The 20,310-nt window shown below is 34.0% G+C and overlaps 2 protein-coding genes across 4 annotated transcripts in view; one reads left to right on the top strand and one right to left on the bottom strand.

Moving 5' to 3' along the window:
- LOC107561493 (sodium channel subunit beta-4-like) overlaps positions 1-4,772 on the top strand; it is a 24,795-nt gene extending 20,023 nt beyond the window's left edge. For both annotated transcript variants that reach the window (XM_016245948.1, XM_016245947.1), the window contains 4 exons: positions 329-492; positions 611-830; positions 932-1,061; positions 3,688-4,772. In XM_016245948.1, coding sequence (XP_016101434.1) covers positions 329-492; positions 611-830; positions 932-1,061; positions 3,688-3,781 — 608 coding nt within the window. In that variant the 3' untranslated portion in view covers positions 3,782-4,772. The remainder of the gene's footprint in view (positions 1-328; positions 493-610; positions 831-931; positions 1,062-3,687) is intronic.
- Positions 4,773-10,152: 5,380 nt separating this feature from the next.
- LOC107561486 (transmembrane protease serine 4-like) overlaps positions 10,153-20,310 on the bottom strand; it is a 16,225-nt gene continuing 6,067 nt past the window's right edge. For both annotated transcript variants that reach the window (XM_016245940.1, XM_016245941.1), the window contains exons 2-13: positions 18,851-18,908; positions 18,562-18,702; positions 17,227-17,379; positions 16,733-16,862; positions 16,039-16,152; positions 15,756-15,799; positions 15,199-15,364; positions 13,544-13,713; positions 12,350-12,445; positions 12,099-12,241; positions 11,862-12,011; positions 10,153-10,913 (exon numbers count right to left, since the gene is read on the bottom strand). In XM_016245940.1, coding sequence (XP_016101426.1) covers positions 10,902-10,913; positions 11,862-12,011; positions 12,099-12,241; positions 12,350-12,445; positions 13,544-13,713; positions 15,199-15,364; positions 15,756-15,799; positions 16,039-16,152; positions 16,733-16,862; positions 17,227-17,379; positions 18,562-18,702; positions 18,851-18,908 — 1,377 coding nt within the window. In that variant the 3' untranslated portion in view covers positions 10,153-10,901. The remainder of the gene's footprint in view (positions 10,914-11,861; positions 12,012-12,098; positions 12,242-12,349; positions 12,446-13,543; positions 13,714-15,198; positions 15,365-15,755; positions 15,800-16,038; positions 16,153-16,732; positions 16,863-17,226; positions 17,380-18,561; positions 18,703-18,850; positions 18,909-20,310) is intronic.

Below are 20,310 nucleotides of genomic sequence, written 5' to 3'. Positions count from 1 at the left end.
TATATATATATATATATATATATATATATATATATATATATATATTTTTTTTTTTTTTATTCTTTGATGAATAGAAAGTACATTACACAGGATATTCGTTGCTCAATGCATTGTGAATACTGAGTATTTGGATATTATACTCATTTGGCAAACTGCTTTATAATGCATAGTAGGGATGTACACTTTTTGGATTCCGTACACACACACACACACATCCAGAAATGTGCTATAAACCATACTAATGTCTCTCAGTCACTGTTTATTGTTCTTGTTAGGAAAAGTCTTTGCTGGCTTGATAATTGGTGCCCATTTCTTCCTTTTCTCTCAGGAGTGTGGTACGCTCAGGCATTGGAGGTGAGTACAGGGAAGGTCCATTTCATAGAAGTGATGAATGGAAGTTCAGTACTCTTACCCTGCACTTATGCCAGCTGCATTGGCATTAAAAACCTTTACTTCAACTGGCAGTTCAAAGACAATGGGACATTGATTAAGGTGAGAGATTTAGCCATGTCTCAAATATACTTGTTTTCATGCAGTTCATGCAAAAAAAAGGTGTGGATTAATTGTCCAAATACTCTCTGATGGCACTGTCTGTTATTCTTTCCCTCAGCTCTGTGAGGCCACCATCCCAGCAGAAGGAGTAGAACCTAATGTAAAAATCTATCATGAGCGGGTGGAGTTTGTCGGCTCCAGCAAACAGAGTAACATCTCCATCTTACTGCATAACGTCACCTTTGAGGACCAGGGAGATTACATCTGCTTTGCCCGTAACCCCAAGGAGAAGGAACGCAATCATAGTGCAGTTTTCACTCTTTTTGTGGTGGACGAATGTAAGTCTCCATTTTACAAAAGGCCTCTAGTAGTGTGATTCTTTCCATTATGTTTGGTGTTTACCCACTCAGATCATCTCAATATGTTACTGTCTTCGCAGTGAAAGTGGTGGACAACACATTGACCGTCATCATTGTGTCCGTGCTTGGCGGGGCCATAGGTCTGATCATTCTCATCATGGTGGTGAAAGCTGTAGTCCTCGCCATTCTAAACAAGGTCCAGGAGAAGAAGTAAGTTTTATCCTGGGCAAACATTTGACAGTAATGAAACTTCCCATAGTTTGTATTGCTAGATAAAAAACGAATGAATACATTTGAACCTGCCCTTGTTTTCTAATTAGACACTTGGTAGATATTTAGCTACTAGATACTATAGATAGATAGATAGATAGATAGATAGATAGAAAGATTACACTACAACCAGACTGACCGACAAACAGATAGATAACACATTTTCATTTATAATGGGCAGTGGAAAATATGCAGAGTCATCCTCCGTTCTTCGTAAACGGTGGCATGTGTGATGCACACTAACAGAAGCGACCCACCAGTGCCCAGTGCTTGTCTGGTGTCTTTGACATGGTGACTGTTATAAAATGCCAGAGCAAATGTCAATAAATATCATTCTGTCATTTTGAGTAAATGTCAATAACAAGGCATTCTGGGTAGTGGTGAAAGGGGTCATCCATCCCAGGAAAACATTTCCCTATTTCCTCTGTCTGATTCATTGTAACTTAAAGGGATTGTTCACCCAAAAATGAAAATTACCACATACCCTCAAGCCATCTTAGGTGTATATGACTTTCTTCTTTCAGACGAATACAATCGGAGCTATATTAAAAAGTGTCCTTGCTCTTCCAAGCTTCATCATGGCAATGAATGGTTGTTCATATTCAATAGTACAATAGAAGTCCAATAAAGTGCATCCATCCATCATAAAAAGTACTCCATACAGCTCCGGGCTAATGCTAACTGTCGTACGCGCGTTCATGAAAGAGAGTGACCGTGATTTCACCAAATACAACATGTTCCTGGATCAACATCCTTGTTGATCCTGGAACAACATTCCAATTAACCAATCAGAATTAAGGGATAACTTTTCAGGAAATATCTGTTTTAGGCTTACGATCAGGGTTAGGTGCTTCTACACCCTTGTTAATTAGCTATCATTTCCCACTGATTTTAGGAATAAATTATGGGTAGGGTTAGGTTTAGGGGTAGGGATTGGGTTTAGTCTATATTTTTGGACAGTAATGTTGATCCAGGAACATGTCTTACTTGGCAAAATCACGGCGACCCATGAAAGAGTGGCGTTCCAGCGGATAACGTAGGCACAGCATAAGCTCCTGTGAGAAGTGACGAAGTGGAAGCGCAGAGGAGAGAGCAAAACAAAACACCAGTCCCGAATTAGAATTACAAAACGAGGATTTGTAAAGAAAAATGTTTGAGAGGAGATTGGTTTTCCTCGGTTCTCAAGAAACTTGGTAACTTTTTATGGGGTAAAGTTGAAAATGTCACACTTTCATGAATTATAATGAAGAAATTCTTGAAAAGAAAAGCTTATTCAATTGTTTATACTGTAATCTCCAAACATTTAAATTGGGGCTGTCAATCGATTAAAATTGTTAATGAAATTAATCACATCCTTTTTCTGTGATTAATCGCGATTAATCGCACACTTTATGAAATTAAGCATAGACCATTTATCTGGTTTCAAATGTTTATTTTGTCATCATTTGCTATATCCAGCAAAGTAACCCAAAAGATTGAAGGGTGAATCTTAGAAATCTATATTTTCTACAAGCTTTGGTGCAACAGCAAAGAGCTTTTTCACATTTTAGAGAAGTCAAGTTGCGATACCGAACAGGACCACATGGAGATGCCAAAAAAAAAACTAAACCAACCGCCTGCTGATTGCATATATCTACAGTACATGGATCCATTCCGTATAACTAAACACAGCAACATAAACATGACAAATCAAAACATTATCGTGAATGTGTGTGGAAACAACGTGCCTGTGCATACATACAATGTGCGATCAGTGTGTCAAGAGCACTCATGCATGAATTATTATAACGGACTCACGCGTGCTTACTGTACGACTCCTGTACGCCACCGCAATCGTCTTTACCTTGATTGCAGTCTTCATCCATCAAAACTTTACTAGCGAGACTGGTTATCCAGTCGAGAAAACGTAGTTTGCGTCTCATCTGGCCATACAGCGGTGGGATGTTTTGACAATCCGTTCAATCTGTACTTCACACAGCGCAACGTGTGAGGGCTCGCACTCTTCAGAGACAATCACAGAATATGACAGAGCTTGTGTTTAAAAGCGAAACACTGGAATTAATAATTCACTTAAAACGTAACGCAAGTCTCTGTTCTCTCTGCAATCTCTGATGTAATCAGCCTGGTTTCCCTTATATTGGCACTGTTTTGGACGGATTGTTTGAATGCATTCGCTTACTGGATCATTGGACTGAAAACTTTCCAGGAGTTTAGCGGCATAAAATGATCTAATTGCAAGCAGAGAAGCAAAATTGGGTTAAAGGGTTGGAATAGAAATTGTGCTTTAGTGATTTTGCGTTAAATATTTTAACGCGATAAGGATTGTAAAATTAATTGCATGCGTTAACGCGTTAACGATGACAGCCCTAATTTAAATATTATGTCACAGAAATATACCTAAGCTTCTCAAGGTGTCTTCTCTAAGAACTTGGCATATATGTTTTGAACAACATTTTTGAAATATGTTTGTTGTTTTTTGTTTTTGTTTGTTTGGTTTTTTTTTGTCAACCACACTCATATGTGTCATTGATCCTACAATGTCTGTCATTTTTCCTCTTTCTTATAGTAAAGAGTGCCTTGTGAGCTCTACAGGGAATGACAATACAGAAAATGGCCTCCCGGGATCCAAAGCAGACAGCAAACCGACACCAAAGGCATGAAAAGAGCATGTGTGTGTACATATATGAGCATATGTATACATGCATAACAGAATCATAACACAATGAAAGAAAGTCATAACAATGGACAGTTTTATTCTCTTTATCTCATGAGAAAAAAAAATGCTACATATAAATATGTGGAAATATATATTTTAGATTGTGCTTGAGGAAAAATACAAAGTGCTGCAGGCTGGATCACACACACCCTTTACTGGACTGAAACGGCATAACAAATATTCAGAGAGCAGATGATAGGAGTGTGCTTGCATTCTGCTCTTGTATGTGAGACACAGCACACACACACTGCCTTCTTCACGAACTGCCATATCCTTTCAATGCTTAACAGCACAAGACCCACATAAAGAAATGTTTGCGATAAACTTCCAGTGCAACTTTACACATCTTCACACTGCATTCCAAAATAACCTGAGGTGGAATCTCTCACAAGCTGACAAGTCAGTAGCAAAACTAACTCAGAAACACCTTTCTGGGAAAATACTAAACAACTTACACATAAAAACCATGGGTGCCTCTTTAAATTGGAATATGTTTACCACCAATTCAAGCAGCTAACTGAGTCTGATTATTAACCACTCCCACTAATTGTACAAGTGATTTTGAGGTCATAACGAGCAGGATGCGAGTGTACTTGAAGGCCAGAAACACACTTGATGCAGTAGCACCTCTTGTGGCAATGCTGATAATACAACACATAATTGCAGTACATTACGAATGACACATTTTATGTTTGAAAATTAGGTTGTGTAGAGTATTGTTCATGCCTAAAAGTGTGTGGGGGGGGGATAATCAGATAAGGGGTGTATATCCAGCATCCAGCCCAGCACGGTTTATTATATTTATTTATTTTTCTGCTTTTTTTTCTGCTTTAGATAAAACACAGGTGCCTGTAAACGCTTCAAGCTCCACATGCTTCCTGGGAGCCTTCAAATGCTATATAAATAAATTAATTAAACAATGCTCACATAAAAAATACAAAAAATAAAAATAAAAATAAAAATCTATAGAAAATAAACACATTAATATATAAAGACAATCCCCATAAACCAACTCCCTGTAGAAAATGAATGATCTTTTGATGCTGCTTTCAACAAAATAACCAATAACTTTTCCTAATGCATGTGAACGATTTTATACAGCACATCTAGTGTACTATGTATCCATGTCTCAGAATCGTATTCTCCTGTCTCTTCTCACATGACTGATCAGTCTGTGCATGTCGTAAACAATGTTACCCTCACTAGTTCATCTTGTACGTATCCGACATACAGGCATGAAGGGCCACTGTAGTTAACTGGTAAAGCTTATCATGACATCCACACTTCACAGGACACAATATGGCCATTGTTGCAAACTGCTAATTTTGAATTTTGACATCCAAACAAGCAAGCCAGCAATTTATGTGCACTAAACTGCACCAATCCTCACAGATGCTATGCTATTACTTCTGTTTTCATATCATCGTACGAAGACACAAGCCTTCTGTGACAAAATATAAGGAATCGTGATACTTCACATGCTTCTCAATGGCTAATTGCAGTTCACATGTAACTAGAATTAGCATAAACTTCTCAAAACGTCTCATAGATCTCGATGCTAATTCAAGAAAACACAAATGGCAGAAAATACTTGTGGGATTTTGCTTGTTAGACATTCTGGAACTCTAAAACAAACTCTGTTTATCAAAACAAGCAAATTTTCCATTTATTTAGTAGTTATTTAAGACTCAAGTGCCAAACAGAACTGCTAGTGGAACGATGGATGATTTACTTTTGCTGCCATCATGTTTCATCCGTCTTCCTCTATCCTTAACCCTATAAATGCACAATGCTCGTTCATATCCATATCTGGTTTAAGTATAAATGTACCGACAAATTCATAACATGCGATGAATGTCACTTTGCGATTACGCAGAGAAAAAATAAATAAAATGCAGTGAAACCCTCACTATAGTCTTCCGCCATAACCCAAAGATGAATGTACCAGTGGTTGTAGTTATGGCAGAGTTCAGAGGGGTCATTTCTGGGCACTTTATTCATAAATATATACGTAACAGTGTTTTGAATGCACATTGTATATGTAGAGAAAAGTAAGAACGATGTTGAATTTATCGCAGGATATTTGAATATGTAGTTGGATAGCTGCAGTGGTGATATTAAGAATAGAGGAACAGGAATAATCTGTCTCTTTGAATGGCTAGATCTCTTATATGTGCACATATTAGCAGTCTTCCAAATCACTTGACTCTCTTTTAGAAATCAGGGGCTTTGGCAATCTCAACTGTCTGGGATGCTTTTGACAGAGTGGTATGAAATCCTAGCTTGAAATGCAAGTGTTTATTGATGAAGTCTTTAATTCCTTTAAAGTCAGCCGTGCTTTGGAGAAAGGGTTTGGTGCCGCTCTGTCTGTCAGATGCACTGTACAGTATGTGGTTAGTGTTGAGTGTCCTAACTGTTTTCGAGCTGTTCACATGGCCTCTTTGATTCATTTATGACAGAATGTTTTAACATGTTATGCTTCTTACAGCTTGTTGCCTTTTGTCATTTGCAGCTAGTGTATTTATGATTAAACTGTCACATAAACAAGGAGATTACGTAGATCAGCAATACTGTAAAAAAAAGAAAGGAAAATGTAAAAAAAAAAAAAAGTTGATACATGAGTGCCTAGGCTCTCGAGAATGGACTGCTGTATGCAAATGGGCAACTTGAACTTTTATTAGAACGTCTTTTTTTATTATTATTTAGCTATTTTTAGCTGACGTTTTAATCCAATTCCTGTTCTGCTTAATTTTTGGCAACTTTGTATTTTTTCCCCCTAAATATTTAGCATTTATTTGAATCAGATGTTTAATGATAATGAAGTAGTAGTGGTGGTTCTCAACTGGTTTTGCTTTGCACTGGACATCAAGTGGCTTAAGAAATCAAGCTTATCATAGAAAAGTAATCCATAATGTCTTCAGAATCAAGCATTGAAATTCTTCAACTGGAAACTCCAAATATAGTATTCAATGTAGTTGTGTTCATGGTTTTGAAGGTCACATAACCTGTCCATGATGGAGTCTGTCTATTTGGACTATAGCTTCTACCAAGTGGCAGGTAAAGATTTGTCGAAATGCCACAGAATTGTTTGCATGATTATTTGCCTATTTTGATAAAATAATGCATTTAAAAGTATTTTTCATTCCATCTGTGCTGTAAAAACTGACCTGCAATCCATTTTTGGTTGGCAGCCAGTTGAGATCCACTGGTGTAATGCGTACCTCTATAGACACATAGATATCTTGGTTTGGTTGCTTATGTCTGCTGGAATGCTTGGCGCAGATCAACCAACTCTGGGCTTGTTAGTAATGTCTGGGAAGGCGAGCCACTGTGCTGAAACTAGACTGCATTGCTGCATTGCTGCAGTGTTGCAGTGCAAACTGCATCCTAAGAGTGCAGCACTGAGCAATGCATCTGCACACGTCAGGCTGTGTTTCTCTCTGGATCTGAAGGGTTATAGCAGGGAAACTGAAGGGATATGTCTGATTTCTATCATTAAAAAACAAAATCAATCAAATTGACCAGCATTGTACGTACTATTAAGTTATTTACACCGGAGGCTGTATAAATTCAACCTACTCACATGTTACAGCCACTAATTTAAGGTAAATATCTACAGCTGCATTTTCAGACAGGCTGCTTGATCTTGGTAGAAATAAAATATGAGAATATAAAATATGCTTTTCTATTTTGCAGTGAGAATTTGTTCTACTATACTTACATGGGATGTCCAAAACCACTTGCACTCTTTTAAAATTCTTGTACTATATTCATTTGAGAGTTTGTCTCACTCCGATCTGATCCCATTCAGGAACAGATCGACTTTTTGTAAAGTACACTTACAAAATAATGGATATAAAAAAAAAACTGGATTTCACTGCCTGGGTGACTCACTCTCACTGCCAAGCCAAGAGAGAGTGAAGACTTCAATGTGCTCCAACACATTCCAAGACGCTCTGTCTCCCTCTAGTGGATTTAAGACTTCCAACATTTTTAAATAATCAAGAATTCCAGTAGCACTGGCTATGTTTGGAAAGGCAAATTAGTACACTGCTTACTGCATACTGCACAGTATACATTGAAACATAGTATGCTGAACAGTATGCAATATGCTTCACTTTTGTCACATGAATTAAGTCTTACATTTAATAATTGGAAATCCAAATCCAAAAAAACAGATATAAAACAGATATATTTTTCACTTTTAATTGTGTAAAAGCTAGCAGAAATAATTCTAGGAAAATCACTCCCACTGTAAATGGAAATTTATGTTGGGAGCATTGCATTGTGGGGTATTCTACGTCATGTGCTCTGCTCTATACAGTGGTATTTTAGTATTATGTATGTACTATTATCATATTTATTACAATTTTAAATGAGCTTTTATTTTATATTTTCGGTTGTACAGTGTAATTGAGCTAATGTTTTCAGTTTGCGGGTTAAAGCGATCTCAAAACAACCCTCAGCGGAGGGGAAAACCATGGCAAAAAAGACATTTGGGCTAGTTTTGATTAGCAATTGAGCTGGTTTTGTTTCGCAGACCTGGCAACCCTGTCGTATTAATTTTAAATGAAGTTTTAGTCATCTGTTTTTGTCATTTTTATTGTTGGCAGTAGTAGTTGTTGTTTTATATAATTGCATTTAGCTTTCATTCATTATTTTTCACTTATATTTGATTTGTTCAATTTGAGTAATTTTAGTACTTCAGCTTTAATTTAGTCCAGTTTGTTGTTAAAGTAACATTACTCATTTTTTAAATTTTTAATAGTAATAAAACAAAATGATTGCAAATTTTTTAACAATAACTGCACATGCTGTATATTGAACATGTGAGCAAATTTCAAATGTAGTAGGTACAGGTAAATGTAGTAGTCACATATTGCATACTGCAAAAATAGTACTAGTGGTATGCTAGCATGCTAATCCAAACCTAGCCATTGTATAAGGACATATGTAGAGTTTTAAAGTTTATATTTTACAGGTGTGCACAAGCGTTCTTCGTGCACCACATAGTCTAGACAAATTTAAGATATTGTATTCCTATACGTAAACCAAGACAACAGCCTAAATATACAACTATCAAAGCTTCTTAAACACGAGCCATGCTGTAGCTATCACCCATCAGTGCACCCAGGAGAACAGTCCTTTCATTTGAGAAGAGGTTCTGTACGTTCATAAAGGAACCAGCTAAATAATAGGCAAAAAGGTCTGAATGGATAGCATTTGAATACTACTTTTGTGATTACTGGCTCTGACTGAGCACTTTAAACGCTTACAGATGCACTTCATGCAGCCTACTCAGAAAAAAAAGAACATGTATGTACAGCTTTTGTCTTGAAACTTCCCTTTGTACCAACATCTGCCATATTCCCTTATCATAACTATGCACCTCAGTAGTTTTCTCTGGATTGTAAAGAATAAACTAATAAACAAATGAATATATAACTATGCGAAATAAAGGTTTGCAAAAAAATATTACTAGTTGTGTTTGTTTGTTTGCTGGTGGTGGAGTCGTTGACGAAACTTGTTGTTTACCACTCTTCACTTTATTACAATGGATTTGACATGACAAACACAAATCTGTACAATATTTACATTTACAAATAAATATGCTTTACTTTCAGAAGTAGGGTGAATTCAGATAAAAATGGGTGACTTTTTTTGACACTGAGTTGCCCGTCAACAAAGCCTTAATTACATGAATCCACCCTACGTTAAAAACCAACATTCATAAGTTAAACAAGTTGAAAGACATTCATTAAAAAAAAAAAAACAGGTTGACTGATGTATTTTAGCTTTGTGTGTTTAAATATGTTTTCTGAACAAATAGCAAAAGCCACATGAGTCTGAATGTGACTCATTTAGAATTGAATACTAACCCACAAAGGGAAATATGTGACGTTCACATATACACGGCTGTTAAATACGGGTGTCATTCTTCTTTTGAGCACTTAATCCCAGTCTGTAGAAAAAGATTTGGCCTCTATAACTGATGCCATAACTTGTAATTCCATATTTAATATTAATGTAAGATTTGTTAAGAGTTTTAAAGGCACCATGGCATTTTGGCAGAGTAAATGAGCACTGGCATTAATTCAAGATTATATAACATGGCACCCGATTAAAAAAAGTCATCAGACCTCACAACGGTACAAGTACAGACATTAAAAAGAGAAAAAGCAGCAGCACCCTCTTGTGGCTGTTGTTTATTCATCCTCACAACTTTATGACCCTCCTTCTTCAGTAGAACACAACGGAAGAAATCTATCAGAATGTCCAAGCTGCTCTTCTCCATATATTAAAAGCAAACGGCAAGATATCAACTTTAAATTGTAATGCGTTCCAGACGCAAAGCTATCATATGACTTCATAACTTTTGAGTTATACTTTTGTCTGTTTTGGAACTTGATTGACCCTGCAACTCTTAAAAATAAAGGTTCTTAATTGGCATCTATGGTTCCATGACGAAACCTTTAACACCCATCGAATCTTTACATTACAGAAAAAGGTTCTGTAGTGGAAAAATGCTCCTTAAATGTTCCTTTTAAGAACTGTTCACTGAAAGGTTCTTTAGGGAACCAAACATAATTCTTCTATGGCATAACTGTGAAAACCCCCATTTGGAACCTTTATTTCTAAGAGTTCTGTTCCCAATCCACTTTTGTTCTTTGGAGGAGAGCAGCATGAACATACTTCTAAACATCTTCTTTTATTTTCCACAGAGAAAAGAAAGTCGTACTGCCTTGGAGCAATGAGGATGAGTAAATAATGGCATAATTGTCATTTTTTTGGCGAACTGTTCCTTTAAGATTGCATTGCTGTGTCCCAAAAAAAATTGGTAGATCCACAAAAGATAGCATAGGTGTTATATACATTCATTATATATTTCAGTGTGCAAAATCTTTATCATGGCACCTTTAAGACCCTGAGCAAAACGCCCACAGCGATTCCTCCACAAATCCATTGTAAATCATTATATCTTCAATAGGATATCTTCTTTGTGAGGACTGAAGATCTTTGTGAATCTGTGCTGTGGGTTTGCGGTTTTCCTCTCCATCCCAGACTCACTGGTACTCCTGAAGACAACAAACAACCATGAGTATTCCACTCTTATATGTTTAGTAGGTGTACACAGACACATGCTGTGTCCGAATATGTCTACTTCCATGCTAAACATTATATGAAAAAACAGCAATATGTTCGAATTCATAGAATTCGAAAAACAGTAAGGAAGAAGTAGTTGTAGTAGCTACAACATGTGAGGTGTAGTATATTCAAATTTTATTCATACTACCCATAGTTACGGAAGCCAGTTTCCACCACATACCGGTAATTAAAAAAAACTAAGGATTCTGAATTTTTACTGTCAATTTGGAGAAAAATGTGAATTGCAAGATATAAACTCAATATTGCGAGATATAAACCCAGAATGATGTTTATATATGAAAAAACTAAAAAAGGTCATTGTGATTTTTTTTGTTTTATCTCACAATTCTGACTTTTTCTCAGAGTTGCGAGTTTATATCTCACAATAATTACTTTTTTTTGTTGTTGTGCTATTCTAAGTTAATAACTCTACGTTTTTCTTGTGATTCTGAGAAGAAGAAAAAAACGGTCAGAATAATGAGATGTAAACTTAGAATTGCATTACAAAATTACGAGATGTAGAATTGCTCAGAATTGCAAGACAAAAGTGAGATTTTTAAATATCTCAATATATCTCAATTCTGAGTTTATATCTTGCAACTGTGAATTTTTTATTTTTTTGAGAATTGCAAGTTTATATCTCTCAATTTTGAGTTTATATCTTGCAATTAAGATTAAAATTATGATATTGATAAAAAGTCATAATTACCTTATTTATTTATTTATTCTGTGGCAGAAACAAGCTTCTATACATGTTCAAACTATATAGAACATAATTGTTTAGCTGTTGTAAATACAGAACCAAATCTAAACAAAAATAGAAGACAATATGCAATTTTGGATGCAGCTACAGTTTTTCCAGAACAATGTGCTCATACCTGCATGACCGAATGGACCCAGTCTAGCATCTGGTCCATGTTGGTGTAAACACCAGGACGATTTTCTCTAGCACAACCCACACCCCAGCTCACAACACCCACCAACATCCAGCGGCCAAATGAATACACCAAAGGACCGCCGCTATCGCCCTTACAGAGAGAAACAATACAAATCGTTATTCTAAAAAAAATCACACTCGTTTTAACTAATGGCGCACATAAAACCATAAGACTTACCTGGCACGCGTCCACTCTTCCTTTCAGATAACCTGCACAGATCATCCTGGGAGTGACAGAAGAGCCGTACACTGCAGCACTCGAGCACTGGGCTCTGTCTATAAGAGAGATCTGAGCCTTCTGTAACTTTGGAGACAGATTTCCTGCAGGAAAACACCCAGATAATGTTAAAGTTTGAGGTATTAGAGTTATTTGATGGATACTGAATTTGAACAATAAGGATTCTGCTAGAGAGGAAAAAAGCCAGGAACCTTTTTCTGACATATGGCCCCAGCCGGTCACAACTAAGCTGTCTCCATCTTTGAGGTCAAGATCTTGAGGTGGCAGACATACTGGCCTACGAGATTCTGAGAAAAGAAAAGAAGAAGAAACAAACAATTAGTACCATTTTGCATGATCAAAAATAACTCACAACATTGACCTTGAAGGATTGAAGGGATGTACTGATGTTAAAATTATAGCTGAAGCATTTGATCTAAACTAAATGATTATATGTTATCAATTAAAAATGAATGTGGATTTATCACAACATTATAATATACTGTGTAAAAATGTATATTAAATTACTATTGTTCTGAACATATTGTTCTGTTTTCTTAAGAAACTAAATGCATTTTAACAGAAACGTTGTGAAGTAAAATTTCAGCACAAAATATTTTTATAATATGAATTAACTATTTACCATACAACATACAAAAAATATTTTATATTACTTAACTGTTTTAATATTCAAATATTTTATGAAATGATAATATATTATAATTGCATGATTAAATAATATATTATGTATTAAAATATATAATTACATGACATTTAAATAATTTGGACTTAATTAGTTTAATTAGTTGTACTTACCTTAATAATAAAATAATTTTAAATAAATTATTCTTATTTCATACTTATGCTATTCATACATATAATGATATTATCATAGTTATAATATGAAATGATAATAATAATTATTATTATTATTAGTATCATTATTATTATTATTATTATTATGTTAGTTGTAGTAATAATTGTAATAGGAAATGATAATAATAATAATAATAATAATAACTATTATTATTATTATTATTATTATGTTAGTTGTAGTAATAATTGTAATAGGAAATGATAATAATAATAATAATAATAATAACTATTATTATTATTATTATTATTATTATTATTATTATTGTTATTGTGTTAATACTACTACAACTAACATAATAATAATAATAATAATAATAATAAAAGCCTTCTCTAATGTACTGTACATGTCTTCAGCACTTCCGAAAAGACTGATAAGAATGCATTTTTGTGGCCAGGTTTAAATGGAATGCTGCTGTGTCGAGTTTAAAAGAAAGTAACTCAAACTTTCCGGGTTTTGACTCGGAACATATTTAGACATCTTGATTTATTTTTTTGGTGTGAATCAGTGAGTGTTGAGTGTGCTGATGTACCTCCCACAGTGATGGGAGACTGGAGTCTTATCATGGCAATGTCGTAGTCGTTGCGTCCTGAACTGTATTCTCTGTGGACAATGACCTTGTCCACAGAAGAAGCTCCAGCAGAGCCAAGATACGTGTTTCCAGAGACCACCTTCCATCTGTTCAGAGCCTTCCTACCCTCCCTGAAGAAAAGAAGAGCAATGTGACCTTAAAAGCATTAGTCTTTCAACAAACACCCTGTATTAGGTATATTTACAAAGCTTAAATGTATGCGTCAGTTAAGATGTGAATAATCCAGTACTGATTTCTTCTTTTTTTGTATGGTGAATAATGAATCACGTACAGCATATAGTTTTCAAACTGGGTGAACTTGTTGAATGGTGAATGGTGTTTATGAACAAATCTTTGAAGTTAATGATAAACACATGTTTACTTCCATGTTTTCCAGATGTAACAGATACTCTTGATTGTTTGCAGGCTTCAGAAAAGCACATCATTGGTTGTGTTAACTTACTGAATGTAGGCTATACAAATTATATAGATGTAAAATGTTGATGAACCAGGTTTTAATGGAACTGCAAGGTGCTCATGAGCTACGAATGCAAATACACTGCAAAACGTGGCAACCTGTTATTCCAAGAGCTATTTCTATCTGTTTTAACCCATATGATGTACTTTTGGTGTTTAAATGAATGTATTTAGGTTGATTCAACAATATTGCCTAATACTGGCTTTTAATATAATCAGTTAACATAGATGTTACTGTTTTTAGGTTACAATTGTTTCAGTGTACCAAATTAAATTGAACAAACTGCATAAAAATGTTATATATATATATATATATATATATATATATATATATATATATATATATATATATATATATATATATATATATACGCACACTTAAATGGTATATTTTATATGAAAATATATATTTATATATAGTATAACTAATTTATACCTTCATTAGTTTCATTTGTTGTACTTATTATATTATTGTTGTTGTTGTTACTTAGTATAGTAATAAGTAATATTACATAAATATGTTTGTTTCATTATAATTAGTTCATAATAATAAAAATTATAAAAATAAATAATGTTGAGGATGATAATAACAACAACAACAACAATAATAATAATAATAATAATTATTATTATTATTATTATTAGTAGTAGTAGTAGTAGTAGTACTAATAACAATTGTTATTAATAATATAATAATAATAATGATGATGATGATGATGATGATGATGATGATGATGATGATGATGATGATGATGATGATGATGATGATGATGATGATGATGATGATGATGATGATGATGATGATAATGATGATTATTATTATTAATAACAATAATAATATTAATAATAATAATAATAATAATCATAATAATCATAATAATCATAATAATTATTATTATTATTATCATTATTACGGTAGTTAGTCATTTAGTAGTTTGTTAGTTAGTCGTTTGTTATTATTATTTATATATTATATATTAATGTAACAATTACATGAATGTGTATTTTTTTATTTTTAAATATAAATATTTTGAATTAAATCAATTAATAGATTTGTGGACCACAGTTGGAATTAAATGTGTGCGAGAGCTAGAAGGTTAAACATGCATTTGCTTTGTATGAGTGTTTTACACACGCACCCGTTGAAGCAGTGGGCCGCAGTCACTACCCAGTTTGGAGACAGCAGTGACCCTCCACAGGTGTGCTGGCCGCTGTTCTGCAGGCTGACCTGCCACGGCCAGTTCTCAATGACAGCGTCCTGTCCGCCTACAATCCGGTCCTGGTTTCTGGACGACCCACACTCTTCTACAAAATAAAAGTAAATCAAAACCTAAATCACAAAATGTGTCTGTCATCATAAGAAAAGAATATATGATATAAACATTGTATGTTCTAAAAGAATTGGATAATACAAATATATGTCATAAATATATAAATATATGTCAACCCTAACACAGTATTTCACACATTGAAGGAATAGTTTAACCAAATGTGAAGCTACATGTCCGCAGTTCTCAACTTGTTCTCTTTCTTTAAAACATGTTTTGGCATGTTAAATTGCTCAGTCCAGATGACTGACTGTGTCAGTGAACACATTTGATGTTGTATTGCTAGTTTTGTGCTTGTTGTAATTATCCATTTGTTTCATTATTGATTAATGCCCTAATTGGCTGTTGGATTAGGACTCCATAGTTACCTGAGCATGTTAACGTGACAACTGCTCCCTGACTGCATAACTTACTGAGAAAGAGAGAGAAAACATAAGAGAATGTGAGAATGCTTAAAACCAAAACTAATAATGGCTACAGCAACCCAAAAAAATATTTGCAAATTAACTTAATTCATACTTAACATTTGACAACCAGAAAAAATGCCAAAAACGTTTTTATTGTTTCATCATTTAAAAACCTTCTTTTTCTGAAATGTTCAGCTTTCAAGGCCGCTGTATGTACAAAGGTAGAGAGTATAAATATACTCACAGATCTGATACGGTCAACTGGAAGGTCTGGGGTTTAGATGAGCCCACCATACAGAAAGACATCTTCAGATCAGATGGCAAAATACCCACTTGAACTGTGCTGAAAGTGGGTTTACTAAAAACAGAAAAAAATACAAGACAATGAAATTGAGATCAAATGATGAGCTGGATTCTTAGATTTATTTAGCAGTCTAAAATATTCATAGAAGTAATTAACTAAAACTGGAGCCTCAAAGAAAACTTTTGATACGTGAAATAAAATAAACTTTAACAGAAATAAAATATCAAACAGCTTATTTTATTTCAGCTAGTTGCAAAGGCATTTCTCATTTTTATTTAGTTTAACATGACAATATTGTAAAATCTAAAATAACTCAAACTGAAACTGAAATAAAAATTAATAAAAACTACATAGACAAAAAAAAATTACCAACACAATTACTAAAACATTAACTTAAATTAAAATGAAGACACCATTTAAAAATAAAATCTACTAAAATAGTGCAAATATATATATATTTTTTTCTAAATATTAATACAATCTAAACCGAAATAACAGTAATTCAAGGCTTGTTATTCTAATAAAATGTTCTAAATCAAATAGTTTTGCAAACTTTCAGTATTGACGTATTTCCTGTTGAAACAGGATGCTGTTAAGAGTGCAATGACACTATGATTTGCAGGCCAAAACTCACTCTGAGTGACCCAGCTGTTTGCATACAGTTTCAGCATGTTGTTGGGTGAAACTGTCTGCACATACACTTTTCCATTTATTCTCATCAGGCCTGAATATCTGCAGCACATTATGGGTTGAGATCAGCCGTACTGTGGAGACAGAGATAGAAAAAAAAACAAAAAACAAAAACTAGTTTTAAAATTCAGATCTCGCCCACAATTTATTTATTTTATTTGTTCATTTATTATATATATATATATATAATATTTTAAAATATTGTCAGATCTCGCCCACAATTTATTTATTTATATATATATATATATATATATATATATATATAATATTTTAAAATATTAACATTCAGGAAATATCAGACAGAAAGTGGGTGAGGTTGGGGGATTTGTCTTGTTTATCTTGAAACAGGACACACAGGTTCTAGCAGTGCTGACTGCACACATGTCTTTCAGCAGGTATATGGGTGTGGGTGTGGGTGTGTGTGTGTGTGTGTCTTACGGGGGAAGGTAGAGTTGGCTCCAAACTTTGTGACGCAGGCTGACTCGTCCTCCGCTCCACTGCAGTCCTCCTTCCCATCGCAGGCCTTCTCTAGCGGAATGAACTTCACCGACTTGGAGCAAAAATAATACTTGCTCTCGATCAACTGCTTGACTGTTTCATGAAGAGGAGTAGCAACAGCACTTGTTACTAAATCAATCAGCAATGAGGTTAAATGAATCAGTCTGTTTATGACTAAATAACTAATGAGAAGTTCAGACTTGTCAATTTGTGACTCATTGTTATTGCAAAAAGTGAACGTGTGAAAAGTTATAAACAGAAACAGCAGGTCAATTCCCTCGACCCACATTAAAAAACAAACATTAAAGGAGGCCTGCATCTCAGGTGTTCTCAGGACATGGATTTTTTATTTTTATCAGGTAAGGGCAATTTGTAAAAAAAAAAATGTAATGTTATAAAATATATTCATTATATCTTCACATGTTTGTAAATCTTATAAATGTATAATATGTATTCATTGCAATTTTTGCATGGTTTAAATGCTATAAATGTATGCAATGTAATACAGTTTTAATTAATAAAAAAATGTATTTATGAAATGCATTAATTACTTTGAATGTTATATATTTATGTTACCTAACGAATTATTGCAGTTCAAATGTTTTTAATGTTATTAATTCTTATACTTTTTTTTGCTATGTATTAGTTTCCATGTTTAAAATGTTATACATTTATACAATGTATTGCAGTTTTTAGATGTTTATTATTTAATTTATGCAAATTATATGATTTATTCATTACTATTTTCATGTTTAGATTGTTATAAAATTATGTGATGTACTACAGTTTTCACACTTTAAATAGTGTAAATTTGTACAAAGTATTAACTGAAATTTCCATGAATATTTTAAATATTATTCATGTTTTAATAATACAAATTGTGATGTTATACGTTTATACTGGAGCTTTTACGTTTTCAATGTTATGAAGTGTAAAATTTATTTTAAGTCTACCATTCAATATTTATGCATGCTAGATTTTATATTTTTGCTGTTACATAAATTGTGCAAGTGTTTTACTGTTTAAATTGTGATAAATAGGCCATTCAATGACATACAGTCTGACAACACTACATGTTTGTTCAGTTAATTTTATCAGTGAAAATGTCCAATAACTTACAAGTAGCCAAGTCTTTAGATTGCGTTTAAACATAAACCTGCCCTGAGAAATATTCACTGGAGTGAAAGCAAGACAACTAGCCTCGGCCTCCATCATTATCATGATCATGTGCATTCAAATGAAATCCAGATGGAGTTAAAATGACCTAGAACTTACTGAAGTAAGCAGCCACAGCTACAATGGCCAGTACGACAACCACTATCAGGACAGTAATGATTATCTTTTTCTTGTTTGGCCTTTTCTCCTTTGGAGTCTTTGGAGTCATTATGGGTTTTCTATGTTTTCCGGGCTGAGCCGCTGAAGGAGAATATGAAAATGAAGTCGAAATCAATGCAGTGTGGTTTCTTTCTGGTAATACACCCACTTGAATCATGCGTATCACAACAGAGGGTATTTACTGGACTGATAAATCAGGTGATACATTAGACCAGCTATCCCAGTGTACCTTGTTGTGGTGGGGGGTTTAAGGGTCTGGTGTTCTCTTCAGGAACCTGATCTTCAGTCTGAGAATGAGGAAGAGAGAAGAGGAAAGAGAAAGTGAGAGGTAATTTTGTTATTTCTTTCACACATATGTACACTTGAAGCTTTATGAACCAGTTGCAGTTTTCTGTATTGCTTTCAATGTGTCACAACGGATTTTTTTTTTCCAGTTGTTCTTGAAATCTCACACACTTCCTTGTAAACCATCCTACTCAGCCTAAACATGTAGGCCGCAGTTTACCTGCAGCACGAAATAAACAGTAGCTGCATTTATTACACTCTTGAGGTTAAGCAGCAGCAGCCTGCATGAAGATAGAATGTTTTTTTTGTTGTTGTTTTTTTACTGAAACATGGACTTTGATTTAGAATTTTCTCAAATTCATGAAAAATCTCAAATTAATTTACTTCTTGCTGGCGATATTAAGTGGATTTAATATATACTTTCGGTTATATAATCCAATGGGCTTTCACATCTCTTTCAATTTGACATCTTTTGATCTGGGATGGTTATTTCAGTCACTGATATGGAAAATTATATTAGTCCCAGTGTTGTTATGCTTGGAGACCAATACTCTCATGATGGCACATTTATATTTTCTCTTCTTTTCTAATTTTGATTGTATCATATAAGACATGGCATCACTAATGCAGACTGTGGTTTCTGTTTTAAGATCATTTCTGCTCATCATGTCAAATTAATTTTTAGAACCTGCATATAAACATTCATGAATGGGGGGCATTTGTATCCACTACAAATACATTTTAGAAAACAATCATTGCAGTTTTAAATACATACTAAAATATATTTGTATGTCTCCTTAAACACATTTTCCTATTTTTGATGTGTACTTTACCTAGGTTAAATAAACCTAACTGAAACTTAACGTCAGCCTACTAGTCAAAACAGTGAATAACACTTAGTATCAGTGTAACAGATGATTCCAGACAGCTCCGTTACTCAAAACAATACATACAATAACAGCCAGAACAAACTGCTTCCAAACACGCATCCAGTCTCGACAAGAACATGAGACTCTCCAAATCAAGACCTATTTTATTATTGTCGGAGAAGATAGTCATACCCAATCTGAATGAATAAAGCCTTATTTGAATAAAGGAAAATGTTTCAAGCAAAACTGCCATTTATATTAATTAATGGAAGTTACTGTTTGTATATCCTGAATTATCTATCTACTGATGTATTGATATACACAATGGCATACATTGCTTTTGAGATTTACTGTATGCATCAAGACAAAATAAATTAATTTATATATTTTTTTTTTACATACATACAGTGGGGAAAAAAAGTATTTAGTCAGCCACCAATTGTGCAAATTCTCCCACTTAAAAAGATGAGAGAGGCCTGTAATTTTCATCATAGGTATACCTCAACTATGAGAGACAAAATGAGAAAAAAAAAAA

This window comes from Sinocyclocheilus grahami, unplaced genomic scaffold (assembly GCF_001515645.1).
Source record: "Sinocyclocheilus grahami isolate Dianchi unplaced genomic scaffold, SAMN03320097.WGS_v1.1 scaffold775.1, whole genome shotgun sequence".
NCBI classification, from domain to species: domain Eukaryota; kingdom Metazoa; phylum Chordata; class Actinopteri; order Cypriniformes; family Cyprinidae; genus Sinocyclocheilus; species Sinocyclocheilus grahami.
The sequence above is the reverse complement of the archived record's forward strand: the minus strand, read 5'-3'. Positions and strand labels throughout refer to the sequence as shown.